Source organism: Lycium barbarum, chromosome 6 (assembly GCF_019175385.1).
Source record: "Lycium barbarum isolate Lr01 chromosome 6, ASM1917538v2, whole genome shotgun sequence".
In the NCBI taxonomy this organism is placed as follows: Eukaryota; Viridiplantae; Streptophyta; class Magnoliopsida; order Solanales; family Solanaceae; genus Lycium; species Lycium barbarum.
The window spans coordinates 136,963,344-136,981,698 of NC_083342.1; the positions used below are offsets into that span (position 1 = coordinate 136,963,344).

General features: G+C 36.8%; 3 protein-coding genes across 4 annotated transcripts; 1 reads left to right on the forward strand and 2 right to left on the reverse strand.

The window, feature by feature from the left end:
- Positions 1 to 1,217: 1,217 nt before the first annotated feature.
- Positions 1,218 to 6,939, reverse strand: LOC132599391 (SEC1 family transport protein SLY1). The gene is made up of 3 exons (XM_060312735.1): positions 6,760 to 6,939; positions 6,355 to 6,693; positions 1,218 to 3,072 (listed from the first exon to the last, which is right to left on the reverse strand). The coding sequence occupies exons 1-3, from the start codon at positions 6,788 to 6,790 to the stop codon at positions 1,580 to 1,582; spliced, it is 1,863 nt and encodes a 620-aa protein (XP_060168718.1). The 5' UTR covers positions 6,791 to 6,939; the 3' UTR covers positions 1,218 to 1,579.
- A 210-nt stretch (positions 6,940 to 7,149) lies between these two features.
- On the forward strand, positions 7,150 to 11,181 carry LOC132599394 (uncharacterized). Its single transcript, XM_060312740.1, has 6 exons — positions 7,150 to 7,305; positions 8,243 to 8,323; positions 9,286 to 9,414; positions 10,143 to 10,205; positions 10,330 to 10,454; positions 10,754 to 11,181. Exons 1-6 carry the CDS (start codon positions 7,213 to 7,215, stop codon positions 10,944 to 10,946), a joined length of 684 nt encoding a protein of 227 aa, XP_060168723.1. The 5' UTR covers positions 7,150 to 7,212; the 3' UTR covers positions 10,947 to 11,181.
- Positions 11,182 to 11,975: 794 nt separating this feature from the next.
- LOC132599395 (uncharacterized) lies at positions 11,976 to 17,927 on the reverse strand. 2 transcript variants are annotated; one of them, XM_060312741.1, is made up of 10 exons: positions 17,800 to 17,927; positions 17,665 to 17,723; positions 17,554 to 17,594; positions 17,042 to 17,073; positions 16,728 to 16,756; positions 16,570 to 16,606; positions 16,339 to 16,395; positions 14,948 to 15,024; positions 14,546 to 14,619; positions 11,976 to 12,313 (listed from the first exon to the last, which is right to left on the reverse strand). In XM_060312741.1, the coding sequence occupies exons 1-10, from the start codon at positions 17,887 to 17,889 to the stop codon at positions 12,294 to 12,296; spliced, it is 516 nt and encodes a 171-aa protein (XP_060168724.1). In that variant the 5' UTR covers positions 17,890 to 17,927; the 3' UTR covers positions 11,976 to 12,293. The 2 variants fall into 2 exon arrangements, with proteins under 2 accessions (XP_060168724.1, XP_060168725.1); XM_060312742.1 differs by lacking the exons at positions 16,570 to 16,606; positions 16,728 to 16,756.
- Between the last annotated feature and the right edge of the window lie 428 nt (positions 17,928 to 18,355).

Consider the following 18,355-nt stretch of genomic DNA (forward strand, 5'->3'; position numbering starts at 1 on the left):
TGGACGAACCTTGAGGAGGAACCTCAGACATTCGGGACATTGGATTTATGTACAGCTGTATCTTATTTTGTCAATTTTCTGTCTGTATTTTCATGAAATGAGAGTTTTATTTATTTGTTCCGCAAATTTATTACAATCATGGTTGAGTGGTAAACTCTGTTTTGTTAATGTCACGCCTAGTTTATTTTAGCATCTTGGATCATAAAGAATTCTCTACACTGCGTCAAAGCATGGCTTCTCCTAATTTCATTTCTGATGAGATCAAGTTACTCGTTTAGTGTCAAATTAAGTGAAAGCGCTAGTCTGGGGAGAAATTTAGACAGGCAAAGACTAAACTCTGTTAACTGTTATGTTAATGTCCTCAAACGCATTCACCAGACTAAACAATGAACATTCAAATCGTAGAAATAATCTGGAGCCAGTCTTCAACACGATCCATGTTTCTTTAGGGAATTGCAAGGGATTCCACTGAGGAACATCTGAGGGACGAAAGTATCTACTATATGTTTTACGTCCAGGTTTGGGTATATAAACTGAGGAAGAACACCTACAGGTATCCATTTTAATGTAACAAAGGCAGACTACCGAGAAGCAAAAATACAGTTGGAACCTAGAAAAGAGGGTAATGAAATCCTATGGCACTTCGAATTTAACTATTCCCCAAAACAGAAAAGATGCAAGAAGCATGAATATTTGCAATCCACTCAAGACCTCTACTTTATCGCACCATCCATATGCTCCAAGGTAAACCCAAAGAATAACAGAAATTTGCACCTGCAAATTCTATGATATGCAGAAAACAAATCTCTATTCCGTTAGAAAACTAGTGTAAAAAGCAGCTAGAAAATCAATAATGAGAAAATATTTATCACGCTAATTAAGTAATTAAACACTCATGAATGCATTTTATGTACAAAAAGTTCACCCAAGAAGAAATTGAGATTAGTTAGCAGTTAAATAGGCTGCTGGCATCTATTCTCTAATGGGCTACCAGCCTAATGATGTTGCCGGCCAGTGACTGCATTTAAGCTGTTCTTGTCACAAGTGGCTCTTCCCAGACTACTGACTTTGAAAGGCCAGCAATGCATGAATATATAAGTTTTGAAGTAAAGCTGTGCCACTCGTCGAGCTTTAAAAAGAGAGGAATAAAACAGGTTTGTATTGTCTCTAAGCAAAAAACGTAAACAATAATAGGAATGAGAAAAGCAACATAAAAGTACCACAAAACTATAGGTAATAAAGAATATAAGAATACAAAGAAACCACCTTGGACAGCGAGGGGTGTTAGGCAAACAGTTCCAAGTATGTCAACTACAGAATATCTGTTATAAACCATCTCCACAGAAGTTTGAACTTATACATGAATTCTCCTATATTTTAAAGATCACTATGCATCAGAGCCAAATATCAGAATCTAGGAGCACTATAAAGAATACGATGAACGAAATTCTTGTCCAAAAACTCAACAGACTATTAGGTTCAAGTGTATGATTTGCTCATGTAGCCTGATAACGGGCACACAGTCAATATTGAACAACACAGAGCTTCCTTTAGGGATTGTACAGAAAACACATCTGCATTAATGGGCTGGTGTTGCAACACTAGTTCCCAACCCCATCTTCTGCCCCAGCAGTGCAAGCTGCTCGATGAACTCACCTCCTGTAAGAATTTCTGTTGTCCCATATATGACATGCTTAACTGCCTGTTGACGATTGGCAAGCTCTTGCAAGCTTCCATACTCCACATAGTTACCACCACCTATCATAAAGACAATAGCTTCTTTAAATGGTCCTTTCAGATGATTGTTACTCATCCCGGAGCTTGACTTGGGTGCACGAGGATCAAAAATAATATAAGAATCAATTTCTGGATTGGGCTTCCCCTCCATTAGTGCTTCCACTGTTCTTGACAAAGCCAACTGATGATCACTGGATAATAGATTTTTCACACCTGCAGTTACAGCACTGATTGACTGACCATAGAGCTTCTCAGCCCAATCGACTATGTTGCTCCTACTCGCAGAATTTGCTGATGCTAAAGAGACATTCAATGATTTTATCTTCTTTACATACTGAAATGCTGTGGTATCGACCTCAGACTCCCTAAGCGCTGTTTCAATCATTTCAACTTCTGATTGAGGTAAGCTCTCAGTCGAGATAAGATACATGATAGCAAACCGCAGCTTATCCACCTTAGTCCCTTTTCCCTTGAGAGCTCCAATAAGTTCACTGCGATCAATGACACCTCTTACCATCATATCATTCTCCTTTTTGGCATACGAATCAAGGGACCTCTCCTTGATCTCACCTAACAATGCTGTCGCAATATTGGTGTGTTTATCAATGACTTGCTTTCTCTCTGTCAACTCAGGCAGGGAATTTACAGCATTCATCAAATGCTTAGTATTGCCAACCAAGTCTGTCCCGTCAAACTCAGCCCCTGAGTTCCCACCAGTTCGTTTATTTACTTCCTCAACATCCTTCTTATACTTGTTCAACTGAGCTTCTATCTCCACAGCAACCTCTGGAAACTCCAATGACCAATTTGCCATCCAGAATGGATCAGATCTGTCCAACTCAAATGATTTCATCCCACCTTTCTCTCCCTGCACACTCAACCTGTTCAATCTCAAACCAAGCACATCATGAACCAGTGGTCTATACCTAAAATCATGTTGTATAGCTACCGACAACTCAAAGTTTCTATCGAATAAACACAAAATTGGCCTCTGAAATGAGCTAGTGAAATTCCCACCCTCAGAGAATAAATTATTTTTAGCTAACAGATGGTCTCGCAACCGCTGATCCAACAGCGATGCCACCATCTCAGCAGGCCCACCACGGGGACACCTGATGATAGGGACAACAGCAAGAGTAGCCAACACACAAAATAAGCCACTGACAATCTTTTCAATGATCTCTTCGATTTCTTTATCCCCGGCAGAGGGATCATTCAGCTGAAGATAACAGTTCTTGTAGGCAAGTGAGAACAAATTATCCTCAAGCGTGACAAATTCCAAGTACTGATCATGCACTTTTGAGATCCTTTCAATCGAGTCAGAATTAATCGTACCTGGACCAAAGACAAGCCATACAGTAGTTAATATTTCAAATCTTCACACAGCACCATCCAGAAAATTGCATTAACTATAAAGTGTTTCAAGTTTAAACCAATCAATTGTCTTCTCTCCATAGATCTGTGCACCCCTTTATGCAGTCGGATACAAATATATCTTTTTTTGACAATGAATTGAAGACAGTACTAAACATCCAGTTGATAAAAATAGAAGAAACATGACACGACCTTTTATGACTATTGCTCATTTTGACCATAAAGTCGTTTATTCCTATCCTTATGAATCGGACAATACTATGATATTCCCAATATTTGTATTACTCCTAGGACTCTTACTTTGCTTGTTGATCTATAGGAATTCCTTTCAACCAAGAGGGAGTGAATTTGGATATATTATCGAAATGGTTAACTCCATCTACAATTCTTCTGCATCAAAAGTCGAATAATTTGATGGACTGGAATGAATTTTAAAGGATAGATCTTTTAATCCTTACCCCCTCGGAGGAAAAATTGGACGAGCTGGAGTGAGTAAAATAGTATTCATTGGTTAACAATATTGCTCATCCCTCTATTTAGGTGCATCTCATTCCAATACCAGCTAGCGTTTCAAGAATAAAGTTTTCACACACACAATAGAAAAAGGAATCTCTATATATATTATTAAAAGCAGAGGAAAAAGGCACCACATTAAGCCAAGTGGCAGCCTAGAAAAAAACCACATGTAACTTATTAACTAATTAACTATTAACGAATAACTAATTAACCAATTAAAAAAATTATTAAAAAGAAAATATACTAACCGTATCAGCTTTTGAATTTATTTTAAAATCCAATAATTTTTTATTTTTTTTTGCAGTTTTATGTAGAATGGTAACTGCTCAGAATCCACGTTTTATCCAACTGCACCATTTATCATCTGTATCCACATTCTCCAATTTCCTTTCATGTCTGAACTTCCGTAAGATGAAGTCTGGACTGATTAAAGCCCTCACTGTCAGTAACAACTTAAATTTTGTGCATTTCCCATCTATATATTGGGTATTTTATTCTTTATCTGACGGGTTTTGCAGATGTTGCACAATTTTATCATAAGTGCCGCAAAAAGGTCGTTTAACAACGATGGCAGATCGGCAGTACGTTTTCCTTTTCACTTGTGGTTTGGTTTTCCATCTACTCATGTAAAGATTTAACTTTATTGGCTTAGATTTCCTGTTTTGTCCAAATCTATGAGTTGACGATCGTGTCAGCAAGAGCTTTGCCATAGTTTCTGTATGGTCCTATCTGTTTTTGGGGATGAAAGTGAAACGTTAGAGAAGCGAGTAGACTTGAGGGTTTCGTGCTCTTCTCAGAACGTTATATTGCAGGTTCTCAGTACTCATACAGGATTTAAAAGAATTGTAACTGTTTTGTTGGTTTGACTTTGTATCGTTTTTAATTTTACACTCGGCAACAGTTGTAGATTCTAATTTCACTTTCTATTTCATATTCATTAAACAAGTACCACAGTCGACACACTTTCATCTTTAAAGATTGATATACTGAAGGATTAATATTTTGGTGTTTGTGGAAACCCACAGCAGTTTCTTTATCCTCACCTGTTCAGGTTTAGAAGTTGCAAACTTAAAGGAAAATCTTGATGCCTTTCATGTAGGAAAAAGTCGGATGATCAATATAGTGAAGTGGTAAGAAATTGCTTTACCTTGCCTCATAGAGTTGATCCTTTGAAAAAACTGCAATGGAATTTGCTTCAAGGATTTAAAAGAATGGTCATAGTAACTTTTCAAATTTATATTGTTTGTAATCACCTTATAGTAAGTTCTTATCATCGAAGTGTACATGCTTTATCATAGGAAGGGTTGTTCCATCAGGATGTAGAAGTTGAAAAACTGGTTGTTGAAAGCTGTATTGGTATGTGATTAAATTGAATGTATTTTGGACATGGCCGGCAAAATAAATCATTTTCTGCTATCTTTTAACCACATTATTTCCTTATTTGATTTTTCCCCCATGGAGCAAATTTTGTATGTGAAGTTTGTGAGCAAATAGTTCCTAAGAATAGATTGATATTTCATCTTATTAGTAGGTTAAGGTACAATAACTTTGGTAGTATTCGTTGTGGTTAATGATTAGTCATGATGAGAGCGAAGCGTCTAATTTGTTCTTTAAATATAGTCTTAAGCTTATGTTAGGATAGTGATCACCAAGTGGACGATAAGGCTGCTATAAAGTACTGGAAGGGAGGCAAACACTAATTTTGAGCTAAGCACATATGAAGGGAATTAAGATCCAAGGCTGATAATGGAGGTAGTATATTAGAGCTTCCCCGCACATTAGGACTACATTATGATTGTTTCCTCTTTTAAGTCCTACTTATCGTGTTTAACGGCATATTTTTCCCATCCGCATGCAGGTGCCATCCATGAGCTAATGAAAATGGGATTATTCCAGGAAACTGAAGTAACTTTTAGTTTTGTACTTGGCTTATGTCTTTAAGAATCATGATTGTAATTAGTAGTTACTTAACTCCTTTTTGTTAAGGATTTTTTCGTGCAATATGTTAGTTGTTGAACGAATCGAATGGTGACGAGATGTGTTGGTGAAGTTAAGATTTTCGTTCAACTTATGTTTCCAAGGATTAATAGCAAGCAATGTATATGTTCTGTTATAGATATCTAAGTCCTATAGAATCAATTTGTTTTTACTAGCTGCAATTTAATTGCCGTTGAAAGTTGGTTTGTTTGGTTGGGGACTATTCTGCTAAATTAACAATCTTACACAATTTCTATATAGCAATTACTGGACACAGTTGATGAGAAATTGTAAACATCACCTGTCGGCATTTGAAGAATTTTAATCCATTCAGTCTTTGTAGGAGATACATTTGAAATTATGCAAGCAAATGTTACAAATCTTTACCTTTGATGATTTTGATTTCGGTAAATGAAACCTCTTGCATCTGTTTATGTAAACAGGAATAGTATAACTTAATTCATTCATATAATCCCTTAGAGGCCTTGAACATACTGCAACATTCTCATTTCTCCATCAAAGGATTCCCTTTTCTTTTTTTTTTTGGGTCCAAAAGGCATTTTCATGGAATAAATTATATCCACTTTGATTAAGTTATAAAACTAATAGATTTCCTTTTTAGTAGTTAAACTATAAGTCTCCCTATTTCTGGGAACAACATTTTTTTTGGTTGCAGGATCTAAAATAAATGACTAATATTATTCACAAGAGAAGTAAAAAATTTGAGTTACTAGATGAGATGAAAGGAACCTGAAGCGAGATGTTCGAGCAGAGGCCTGGGAATAGAAGAGGAGAAGTTCAAATGGAAGGAATCATAAAGAGACTTTGAGGCATCGGCAATGATACGCTGTACATTAGGATGGGTGGCTTGGACGAAGTAGACAGCTGGAACATCGTGGACGGGTTTGCGATCCTTGTCGATGAGGAAGTAGAGGGTAACCCCGTGTTTACGGAGGTCCTTGACGTGAATCAAAGGGGATAAGATGTCCTGGCAAAAGCGATCGTAAATCAGGATCTTGTACACCTCTTCATTCGCAGTGCCCCCAGCATTCACTGGCTGGTTCAGATTTAACATCCGCGTAATGCACTCTGCAATTGGAAACGATTAGTGCTGAGATAGATCTATACAGAAACAGAGTCAGAAAATTCAATTACCTGTTTGCTTTTGACGAAGATTTAGCCCCATTATTGTGAACCTTCAACCAATTATCACTTTACTTCTCTGACTATGTGCAAGAGCAAATGGTGTTTTGGGGTTTGATGAGATCTCGTAGCTTGATTTTGTCGGGTCAAATGATTGCCCCGAAAAAGAAAAAAAAAAAGAGGCGTAATGAGTTGTCCTGGACGCTTGTTCGTTCTGCATAATATATTATACTCCCTCGGTTCACTTTCAGTATTTTACTAATTATTCACTTTAAATTATTTTTTAAATTTAAACATCAACTAATATGTTATTTTTATTTTTTAAACAGCTAAAAAGTTGAAAGTAAAAACTAGTTTTTGTTTAGATTCTTCGGGGCACCGAAAAAAGAGAAAGAAGGAAACGACGTCGTAGGCTGGGATAGGCAGCAATAAATAAAGAATTCAATTAATAGAGCAGAAGAGAGAATGGGTGGCGTTACGTTTTTGAAGAATAGATACTGGGTGGTGAGGCATGGCAAAAGTTTTCCGAATGAAAGGGGTCTCATTGTTTCCTCCATGGTCACTTTCTTTTCTCTCAATCCTAATCTTCATTAATGCATATTTCGCTCCTCTATTCTATATTGTTCATCTGTCTGCTAATCGGCCTTCAAATCAAAATAATTTTAGTTTGGATCTTCTTTCATGCAGTGCATTCTACTTGTGCCAAATGATAGTCCGTATCTTGATATCAAGCTATTCGCTACAACTTTAATATATTTGCTACTTATTTTTGCCTTCTCGGATACTAAAACTCTTGACTCCAATTGAATACTAATAAGCAGCCTGGCAGATAGATATGTGTATCTCTGGCCTAGACTATACCTTAATTAGATTTAACATCACCTTCTCGCTTTGAAGCTCACATTGATAGATGGAACATCATTATTGAAAACTTCCTCTTGATAAGTTACTATAGTGTCCATTCTAGAGAGATATATATAAGTGTAAGTGTGATAATCTAATACTTCCTACTGTATTTCCTATGTTACTTGACCCACTTTTCTTCTTTTGTTCCATCTTGCTGGACCCACTCTTCCTTTGCTGTTTTAAAATTACCTTCTATGTACATGATGTACTAGGTCTGGCATTTCTTCAACAATCTTCTCCACTTGTCGTACATCTAATTCAAACTCCATATGGATTGGACTTCATAACAAGTTCCATTTAACAACAAATGCAAACCTTCCTTCTATTTCTACCACAGTCTAATCAGCTAATGTTAATATTGGCAGACGGTTTACAAATGTACAGACCTCTAAAATAGGAGGGACATCTTTGAGGTCTGTGCATTTCCTTTTCTAGTTAAACCAGCTGCAACTAGAGAATCTAATCCTTGGGGAGGTTTCGGAGTTGGCTGACATTAGTTTCTTGCCTTTTTTTAAAAAAAAAATGGTAATGTTGTTAGTTTCTTGCCTTTTTAAATCTAAATTACTGATAGCAGTTACGACCTTTACAGGAAAATGGAAAACTTGAACAATATAAGTTGGCTCCCGAAGGAATCAAACAAGCAGAATTGGCTGGAGAGTCCTTCCTAAAGGTTGGTGTTCCAATTGAACACTCAGTTTTTTGTTTCCCAACGTGGTCCTCAGCAGACCTTTCATGATTCAGATGTTCCACTATCTTTATACATGGAGTTAAATAAACCATAATTGTCATCGACTATTTCTTTCGCAAGTTACCTTTTAAAATTCGACTATGGTATTGTATGTCCTGGAATCCTATCGCATGTCTCCTTTTTATGGAACTTGTGGGATTATATTCCAGTGAAACCCTTGGGATCTTAAATGCCTCTGTAGTAAGAAGCTTTGATGCTAGATCCATGTCCATTGTTCTTTTATGAGAACTATCATTTTGATGTCTTGGTCTTTAAGTTAGTAATGCTTCTCATCCAAGATAGATAGTAGGAGCTGGTGACAGTTTAAACAACTCGAAACTCAGATCACATGAGAACAGTCCGGTTCCTTTTCAATGACAATCTTGGATCGAGTCGGAGTAACTATAGTGCATGAAAAAAAAAAAAAAAAAAAACTGACCATCCTGGAGAAAATGAACCAGTACACTGAGAGAGTGTTCATTACAAGTGAACAAATGAAACTTATCCTTAGTGATAACGTGAAGCAGAAGAAAGAAGTCTTAAGCAAAAACATCTAAGTAGCACAGGGGGAAGAGAGAAGCGCTTTCTGAAAGGGCCATGCATGTGCTTCTATCCCCTTGTATGATATCATGTGGAAGCTCAACCTTTTGTCAAATCAGCACTTTCGTCAGTTACGAAATCATGTATCCCTGGAGTTGGAACAGCCAATCCATCTCCATACTTTAGTGCCAGTAACAGAGTCTTCTGATGATTAGCACCTTGCTTCACTTGGAGAGGGTAAAGAGAGACTATGGTTCCTGATTCTGAGTAATTACATAAGTTATTGGGCCAAAAAGGGTTCTGTCTCTTCTCTATAAGCTTAAGTTCTTAATGGGGTTTACAGGCAATCTTTTTTCTATTTACAGGTACTCAAAGAAGATAACATACCACTTGAAAATGTTCGAATCTGCTATTCTCCCTTCTCGAGAACCACGCATACAGCACAAGTGGTTGCATCAGTTCTAAACATTTCTTTTGAAGGACCACAGTGTATGGTAAGTCTATCTATCCATCACAGGGACATATAGGTCCTCTTGAATCCTCCTTTTCTTATATTTTATTTATTGGGTTGCAAGGTTGTATTTAAGTGATTTTGGCTTATAAAAAACAAATGTTGTGTTAAAGTTTTATTATACACTTTTGTTTCTAGACACGCTTAACATGTTCAATTCATAAAGCTCTGATCACTATTATTAGAACATACATGACATGAATTGAGGTCACAAGCAGCAAGGATCTATAGAGATAAGTGAAAGGGATTGTTATTTCATAGGCTGAAATCTAATTTTGACCTATTAATATAAGCCTTTCACTTGGGAAATGGTCATTTTAAGTAAGGATGAACTGTTTGGGCTATATCTCTTTTTTTACCCTGTATCTTGTCTTCCTTAAATAGCATACTTCTAAATTTTTATGGTTAAACTGACTTGCTATGTACTTTTCCTTCTGGAGATGAATTTGATTGAGCTGTTATAAACTTTTCATGTTTTATTATATCATTCTTTGCCTGATGGACTCGAGCCAATCTACAATAAGCTTACTAAGCTTTTTGAGTATTATATAAGGATTCTTTGGGGCTCCATTTCCTTTTTCTCCCTGCCTTTCTGTTTAGATGAGATGTTTCTGAGCTAGAACAATTGATTGATTGGTGTGTTATGATTTTGGCTTTAGACGAGTCAATTCTGCTGATAAGCTCTGCGTTACGATAATTTTGTTATAACAGGTTCTAGATGATCTTCGGGAGCGTTTCTTTGGTCCTTCTTATGAACTTAAGTCTCATGACAAAGTAAGTTGTTTGTCCTCTGCATTTCAAACTCAAGTGGATGTAGCATAATCTTAAACACCGTAACATTTATAACACTTGTTCTTGGCTTGTGGCTCTCGAATTGATTGATTATTTCTGATTTCAGTATCCTGATATATGGGCTCTAGATGAGAAAGACCCATTCATGCAGCCTGAAGGTGGAGAAAGTGTTGCAGATGTTGTGACTAGACTCACGAATGCATTGATTAACATGGAGTCACAATTTCAAGGGTACTGTTGTGCTTTTACCGCCAAAATTTATCATGTCCAGTAGGAGAATTTTAGTGTAAAGAAAGTCGCTATGTAAAGTGCTGATGAGGTATACTTACTCACTTTGACATGGTAAGAAAATCATCAAAAGAATTTCCAACATATAAAAGCAGTAGAGTCATGAGTCATGCGTGAATTCATGGTTCTCCTAATGTGGGTCATTTTCCCACTCATGAAGAGACCATAGGCCTTCAATTGCATTTTCTTGATATCTGATGGATTTATAAATTATACTTGTGATTTGGACACTTCAATTGCAGATGGACAGTGTTGGTGGTCAGCCATGGTGACCCTCTGCAAATTTTCCAGACAATACTCAATGCAGCTAAGGATTACAGAGGATCCTGTGAAAATGACTTGGTCTCAAGAATACAGGCAGTCAAAATCCCTTCTGTTCTCTCACAGCACCGGAAGTTTGCTCTACAAACAGGAGAATTGCGCTCAGTAGTTTAATCCACAGCTTGAATTGCACATTCTGAAACATTCTTTGAGCTCATGCTTTTTCTTTCTGTATACATGGTGAATCCCCTGACTGGTTTACCTGTCTCTACGGAGAATAATTTGGAATGAAAAACAATGAAGTAGAAAATCAAATAAAGAAGGAAGAATATCTCCTTTATCAGGTGAGGTAAGCTGCTGAACATGAGTACATTCCTAAGAAATGGAGTGTTTTAATATGCTTTTGGAATCTTTCTGTTTTCCTTACCCCACCCTGGAAGAGTCCTCATCAATGTGACAGGACATTTTACTTTTTAACCTCATAGTTCTCTGCTGACCTATGGATCATGAACTTGTTAAGAAACAAGTCAGAAGGTTCTATCAAAGTTCTCCATTCAAGATGTATCTTACCACTCTTTGCCACACGTCCTTTATGTTTAAACCAGTCGCTTCTTGTTCCATTAATGAGTTTTCGTCTTGATGATTGTGAAAATGGATAGGTGACTGGTTATAGTGCTGTTGGCAATTGTCTGCTTGAAATGACAAAAATGGATAGGTGACTCCGTATATAGTGCTGTTGGAAATTGTCTAGTTGAAATGCCAATTTTTGCTATTAAAGAATCACGCGATATCACCTGATCTCTGTTAACATGCTTAAGACATGTTTCGAGTTACTGGTCAAATTTCCCCTAGAGCAAATCTGCTTTGCTATTTCTGATATGCTGAGTCGTTTGGTTAGATGTATTATTGACTCTATTAAATCCAGCATTAATAATGCAATGTCTGATTTGTGATTGATAATCCTTGCATTACTTGTCCAGCAACCAATGAATTATCTTAAATTTAATGTGAAGAAACAATAAATGTATCAGCAATACATGTATTATTAGATACAAGATGCCTTTCATTAACTCACTGTAATTTCCTCTTACAATATTGCTAATTTAACCTAATTAAAAATCGAGAAGTCTAAGTTTTATGTTATAGTCAGAGTTGGATAAAACGATTAATATATGCTAAGGAGATTATTTAGAACAAATAATGAACCGTTTTAAGACCACAGACAGGTTTAAATAAACACCATTTATCAATATTTTTGTGCGACGAACTGAATGTCTAAACAAATACAATAATCTAGTGATGATCATTCACCCTAAAACCTTCACTAAATCCTGATATAACTTGCACACAAACCAAATGACTTCTTAGTGCTCCAACCATACACCGCTTGCTCAAAGCCTCCTTTTCAAATCATTGCATTTTACAGAAATCATACAAAGCATTTTACTCTCAAATCACCATTGCTAGCAGTGAGGCTAAGGTCAACTCAGCAATCGGAAACTGGATAGAGAGACAACGACCTCAGATTCTACAATTGGCAGCTGCGAATAAGAAAAGAGGAAGAAAGTAAATTAAGTGTCATTAGAAGGCAAGACATGCTTCATTGTATCAACATAAAGCAGAAGAATATCTTGCCCAAATATGAATGACAACCACTGACAATGCTGGGAGAGATGCAAACAGGTGGCTATATATTTTTTATTGAGAACTCATACTTAAATAATCTCACCCCATTACAAAAGGTGAATGTTTAACATTTCCTAAATTCCCATAGAATAATTTACCTTTTATTGTTCCTTCTCCTGGCACACCAACAGGGAAAGAGCATCATACATATTTGCCACAGATAAGAATGGTGAAAATAAATGTGAGACGAGCCCAGTGTTATCAAAAGCGAAAAGCGCGAAAAAACTCCAAGGTCTGCCTGGGGCTTTAAGCGCAAAGCGCAAATAAAGTGTGGGCTTTAATGAAAAAAGGTGCAATGTTGCAAAAATACAAAAATATATATGTTTAGTCCAAGACTAATAATAATAAGAATGAATAACAAATATATGGACAAAGAAATTGTAAAAAATTACGATAAAGTGAAATATCAATTATCTAGTGTCACGTCTTTAAGAGAGGCTTATGTCCTAGAGCCTTGATGATGACACTGAAGCGCACATAAAGCGAGGCAAAGCGCTCAACATGTTTTGAGCGCGCGCCTTTGACAACACTGGACGAGCCTAAAATATTTTGGAAGGCCAACATATTGAACCACTACGGTCATCCGCATGAATATCACAACCTTCAACTGACAGGTGAGCTTTATGCTTTCGTGGCCCATTTTTATATGACGTGGTGATGGATGTACTGACGTGTCAAATCCAAGGGGAGGTGCCATGGTGTCTGTTATTCCCAGATGACACAGTCCTGATTGATGAGACTTGCGGCGGAGTGAACGCTAAGCTAGAAATTTGGAGACACTCTAGAGTCTAAAAGGTTCAGATTGAATAAGACCAAGACGGAATACTTAGAGTGCAAGTTCGGTAACGTTAACGAGCCTGAGACAAACGTGGAAGTGAGGCTTGGTAATCAAGTCATTCAAGGGAATGGGAGATTGACGATGATGTTACACATCGTATCGGTGCAGGATGGATGAAATGAAGACTCGCATCCGGAGTCTTGTGCAAAGGTGCCACCAAAACTTAAAGGCAAGTTCTACAGAGTGATGGTTAGACCAACTATATTGTATGAGGCGGAGTGTTGACCAGTCAAGAAATTTCACGTTCAAAAGTTGAAAGTTGCGGAAATGAGGATGTTACGATGGATGTGTGGGCATACTAGGAGAGATAGAGGAATGATGATATCCGAGACAAGATGGGAGGTGCCTCAGTGGAAGATAAGATGCGGGAAGCGAGGCTGAGATGGTTCGGACATGTACAGAGGAGATGCACTGATGCCCCAGTGCGGAGGTGTGAGAGGTTGGCTATGGATGGTTTCAGAAGAGTTAGAGGTAGGCCAATGAAGTATTGGGTGGAGGTGATTAGAGGGGATATGGCGCAGGTACAGCTTACCGAGACAATGACCTTAGATAGGCGGTTATGGAGGACACCAATTAGGGTATGGTTAGTAGGTAGTTGAGTGTTGTCCTACTTACCCTTTCATAATAGTAGTTGTAGTAGTATTCTAGTATTTCGACTATCTGTTGTCTTTTGTACTTCTTTTATTCTATTAGTTTTTTTTTTTTTTTTTTGATAAAGGTAACATCTTTTATTCTATTAGTTTGCAGTTACTGTTACTTTCTTCACAATGCTTAGCTATAGTATTTTGCCATTGCTTCTTTCTTTCGGCATTTCTTATCTAATCCCTTTTTGTCATGCTTTCTCTTGAGCCGAGGGTCTTTCGGAATCAACCTCCCTAGGTAGGGTAAGGTCTGCGTACACTCTACCCTCCCCAAACCCCACTTGTGGAATTACACTGGGTATGTTGTTGTTTGGCTTCAAGCAGATGGTACATTTATAACCGAGTGAAAAAAAAAAAAAAGGGGGGGGGGGGGGGGGGGGGGGGGGGGAGGAGACCTCTGGCAGCCAAACAGTGGGCTTGAGGGTTCATCACTCAGACTGGATGAGTAAAGGCTATCGAAAGCCACATCTTTCTAAAGAACCCCCGAATGGACTAATTGATGTAAGTCTCCCATCTCTATTACAGATACCAATTGGTGGCATGCAAAATTAAAGGCGGTATCATAAAGACTAGAAAATAGTGAAAAGTAGTGCCCTCTAAATACTCACTGCAGTAGATAAATTGGTTAAGATCAAGAGTCACTCGGCCTTGTTTGGTTGTGTCAAATGAATCAAAAAGGTTCCTGCAAAGATCAAGAATAAATTAAAGTTTTTGCTAAGAAGTTCAACAGTGAACTAACATCTGAAGAACTATTAGAACTGCAGCTCCATTGAATCACATTTTAGCCTCAGGAAGAACTACAAATCTTTATACTGAAACAAATGTCTAACTCAAACACTAAATTGAAGTGTCTTAAGTCTTAACCATTAATCCTTCTTAGATGCAAGGCAGATGACAGTGACTCAATGTCAAAGCACCAGATTTAAAACATGTGGCCCTCACAACATATTGATCATGAATATTATAAATGCAAGAAGAGAACCATTTCATGTAAATAAAGATCTACTCACCGTGCAGACTGTACAAAGATACAAAGAGATATGAAGTCATCAAGCCTGAATTTTCCATTCTTATTCCTATCAAAACTCTGCAGAATTACCCAGAAAAGAATTATATCAGTTCAAAAGAAGAGCACCATAAAGAACTATTTTCACCCTCGACCAAGTAACATACGATGTTTCACATAACATTCCACATCCATCTCTTTTTTTTTCTGGAAACAGGTAACATTTCCACATGCATACCTTAGTTAAACCACAATGACAACGTACCAAGTGTAATCCCACAAGTGGGGTCTGGGGAGGGTGGTGTGTACACAGGCTTACCCCTACCTTGTGAAGGATGCATATCTTAGTTCCAAGTTACAATATGTCATCCCGCGATTAACCCACCATGTGGACAACCAAATGGAATGTCCCTGACCCCATGGTAATAGAAAGGTGGAGTAATCAAGATCATTAAGCTCTGTTCTCTTTTTAATCGGTAAAGGCAGAGAATCAGCTATTTTTTACCAAGAAATTTTATCATCCGGTTCTCATGAACCTCAAAAGAGAAAAACCAGAATAACTAATCCAATGAATGTCGTGAGTTTTTACTATTTCATTCTAACCATCTGCCACAACCCACCACTTACGCACAACGTATTTAACACGATCAGCACCGTATATCTCTATGGTTTTCCAGCTATAGCAAGTCATTAACTAACACCTATATCTCGTTCTTTTTTTTCCTTTGTTAACACGTTTATAGTACCACCAGGTCATCATATATGTGAACAGAGCCACACAGGAAACAAAACAAAGACCCTTGGGCTTTCAGCAAAGAGTAAAAGCAAAGGCACACTCTATTTTACATGTCAATTTCTTATATTCCATACTGCTAGCTTTTAAAATATAGTTTAGACAAATACATGTCAATAGGAACTCAATGCCAAAGTTCTTTTTCACATTTTATTTACGATTTTCTTCTCTTGTATGAATACAGTTTAAAAAACTAAAACTTGAACCATAAGTAATTGAATAAATCTAATGCTTTCTTCTTATATGTCATTTGGCTGTTCAGTACTTTTATTGAGAATGTTTTCTTCTCTTCTATGAAATACGGTTTGAAATGAATAAAGCGAATAACAAAAAGGAACATTGAATAGATCTAATGCTTTTTAGTTGGTTGCCGAATTTTATTGTAAAACGGACATTCATTAGCCCTATTGATGAACAAAGGCGATGACTTACAGAAAAGTATGCAATGTAGGTAAAAAAGAACATCCATTTAAATTTGATAGGTGCTTTCAGAAAAAGGTACTACATATTAGCATAGGCTTCAAGGAAGTATAATGCTAGAGTATCTTTATGTATCCCATTTCACAAAGAATCTCATAAGGAATTTATAATAATTATAATACCTCGCAGACCGTGTATAATGCTGGAGAGTCAAGGCGGAATCCAATTTTTATCAAGGCCTGCAAATTATGCAACAAATTCATTGATAGATTATTGTCTACTGCAAATAGGCGGCTGTTAAAAACCATTTAGCAGTCCAAGTGTTCTTTCCTCAATTGCCTTGCCAGAAGGTCTGAAATGTACGAATAAGCAAATGCAATAAAGCATGAGTTTGAGATTAAGGAATTTCTTGCCTCGTAAACATCATCTGGGACAAGAAATCCACGACCCCTAATTCAGTGACCAAAATGATAGAAGAATTAATTTCCTCAAATCATATTTCCAACCATTGACATGAGAAGTACTCAAAAAGTACTAAACGGGAATTCTTTACCAAGAAAAAGAAATTCACCTCTCCAAGTCTGAGAACACATGTTGCACCTACAAATGATGGATTGATGGTTCATATAAATCAAACAATTGAAAATCTCTGAAGGAACACATCTTATAAGCACATTTTATGAAGTATCTATTCATGCAGCACTAAGGTTTTCATTCTAGTACCTGCCAAGATGAGGTAGTGTAACTATTGTCAAATGCAGTGTATGAGAAGAAAACACCAGAAAGTGCCAGTCAAGTCATATGCAAATTGCATATAGAGAAGACCAGTTAATGTATTTGAAGAAAAACTAGTAGCCAAACATTTAAGTAGAGAAGAAAGCTGACCTTCAGCAGAAACTTGTTAAGTTCAACAAACTCTGGCAAAGAGAAATTAAATTAATAGCAGTATGAGATTCTCAATGGAACAACTCGTAAAGATGAACTCCATTGCACCAAAATAAAGTAGAGAAGGGCCTAAAGTAGATTGCAGTGGTACTTTGATATCTCTCGTGCCTAGCTTTCGACTCTCTACCTCCCAATATATATAACAGTAAGAAAAAGGGAAGTCTATGTTAAGGTTAAGGTTAACATTTTATATATGGCTATGGTCATTATGTTTTTGTTATCTCAGTTCCTAATATCCTAGTTCAAACTGCAGATGCACTTGCCTTTCTCTATTTTTTTTTTTTTTTTTTTGTGTGTGTTATATAATTACTTCCAAGCAACCAATTTTTATAGTGATGTTATCTCACTTGGTTGAGAGAATTTTTGTAATAAAGCAAAAAATGAGGATTCGTTGTATAAGAAGTCATATCAGAGTAATAAAATAGGAGCTAATGAGGAGAGATGATGGTCACCTTCAAAACTCATGGTTCCATTCTGGTCAAAATCGCACATCCTGAAAATAAAATGATAAAGTCAGTATGGGTAAAGGCTGTGTAGAAATGAATTGGTAGTTATAGTGAAACCTGATCATTTGCTGGACAACAGTGATGGGAAATTGTAAATTTCCAATTGCAAAAGCACTCTGATACAGAAGGGCGTCAAGTTTAGTAACGGAATGGAGTAAGGGATTAATTAATTAAAAAAGAAAAAGGAAAGACCTTGAGTTGAATAGCAGTGATACTGCCGATTTTGTGCGTGTCAACGCGATCGAACCATTCTCTCAGTATCGCCGAGTTCTCCATTTTCATCTACCAATCCTACTCCTCGCCGCTTTTTCCTACTGAATCGTATATTTATTTATTGGCAAAAGGGCCTAATATACTCGTCTGTTTGTTTTATTAGTTAAATATATCTTAACTAAAAATTAATAAAAATACCCCTATCATTCTTAAACTTCACACTTATGTCTCTATTTAAATAAAAAAAATTAAATTCTCTCAAATTACCTACTTTTGTTATTGACTCGCCCCATCTGATCTCCGATCATCATCACCAAGCTCTAATTTCAATCTTCTTCCAGGAAAAAAAAAAAAAACAAGGACATATCCAAATGATAAAATTCTAAAAATGAACTCAATTTTCATCTTTAAATTCAACTCTAAATCTTGATAGAGCCTTTTTTTTTTTGCCTTAATCAACAAAATTTTACTTACACGTGTTGCTCTAGATGTTTTCACAAGTTCTCCTGGATCTTTAGTCACCATAAGCACAAGC

Bases quoted from the DNA above. Each gene is read 5' to 3' on its own strand.
- LOC132599395 (XM_060312741.1), bottom strand. From the start codon at position 17,889: ATGAAAATGGAGAACTCGGCGATACTGAGAGAATGGTTCGATCGCGTT. The intron at 17,595-17,664 runs GTTTCACTATAA...TTTTATTTTCAG, and splicing joins GTTGTCCAGCAAATGATCAG to GATGTGCGATTTTGACCAGA. The intron at 16,396-16,569 runs GCAAGAAATTCC...CATAATTTGCAG, and splicing joins TCCCAGATGATGTTTACGAG to GCCTTGATAAAAATTGGATT.
- LOC132599394 (XM_060312740.1), top strand. From the start codon at position 7,213: ATGGGTGGCGTTACGTTTTTGAAGAATAGATACTGGGTGGTGAGGCAT. The intron at 7,306-8,242 runs GTCACTTTCTTT...CGACCTTTACAG, and splicing joins GTCTCATTGTTTCCTCCATG to GAAAATGGAAAACTTGAACA. The intron at 8,324-9,285 runs GTTGGTGTTCCA...TTCTATTTACAG, and splicing joins CTGGAGAGTCCTTCCTAAAG to GTACTCAAAGAAGATAACAT.
- LOC132599391 (XM_060312735.1), bottom strand. From the start codon at position 6,790: ATGGGGCTAAATCTTCGTCAAAAGCAAACAG. The intron at 6,694-6,759 runs GTAATTGAATTT...TTCCAATTGCAG, and splicing joins TCTTCGTCAAAAGCAAACAG to AGTGCATTACGCGGATGTTA. The intron at 3,073-6,354 runs GTTCCTTTCATC...TCTTTGGTCCAG, and splicing joins GCTCGAACATCTCGCTTCAG to GTACGATTAATTCTGACTCG.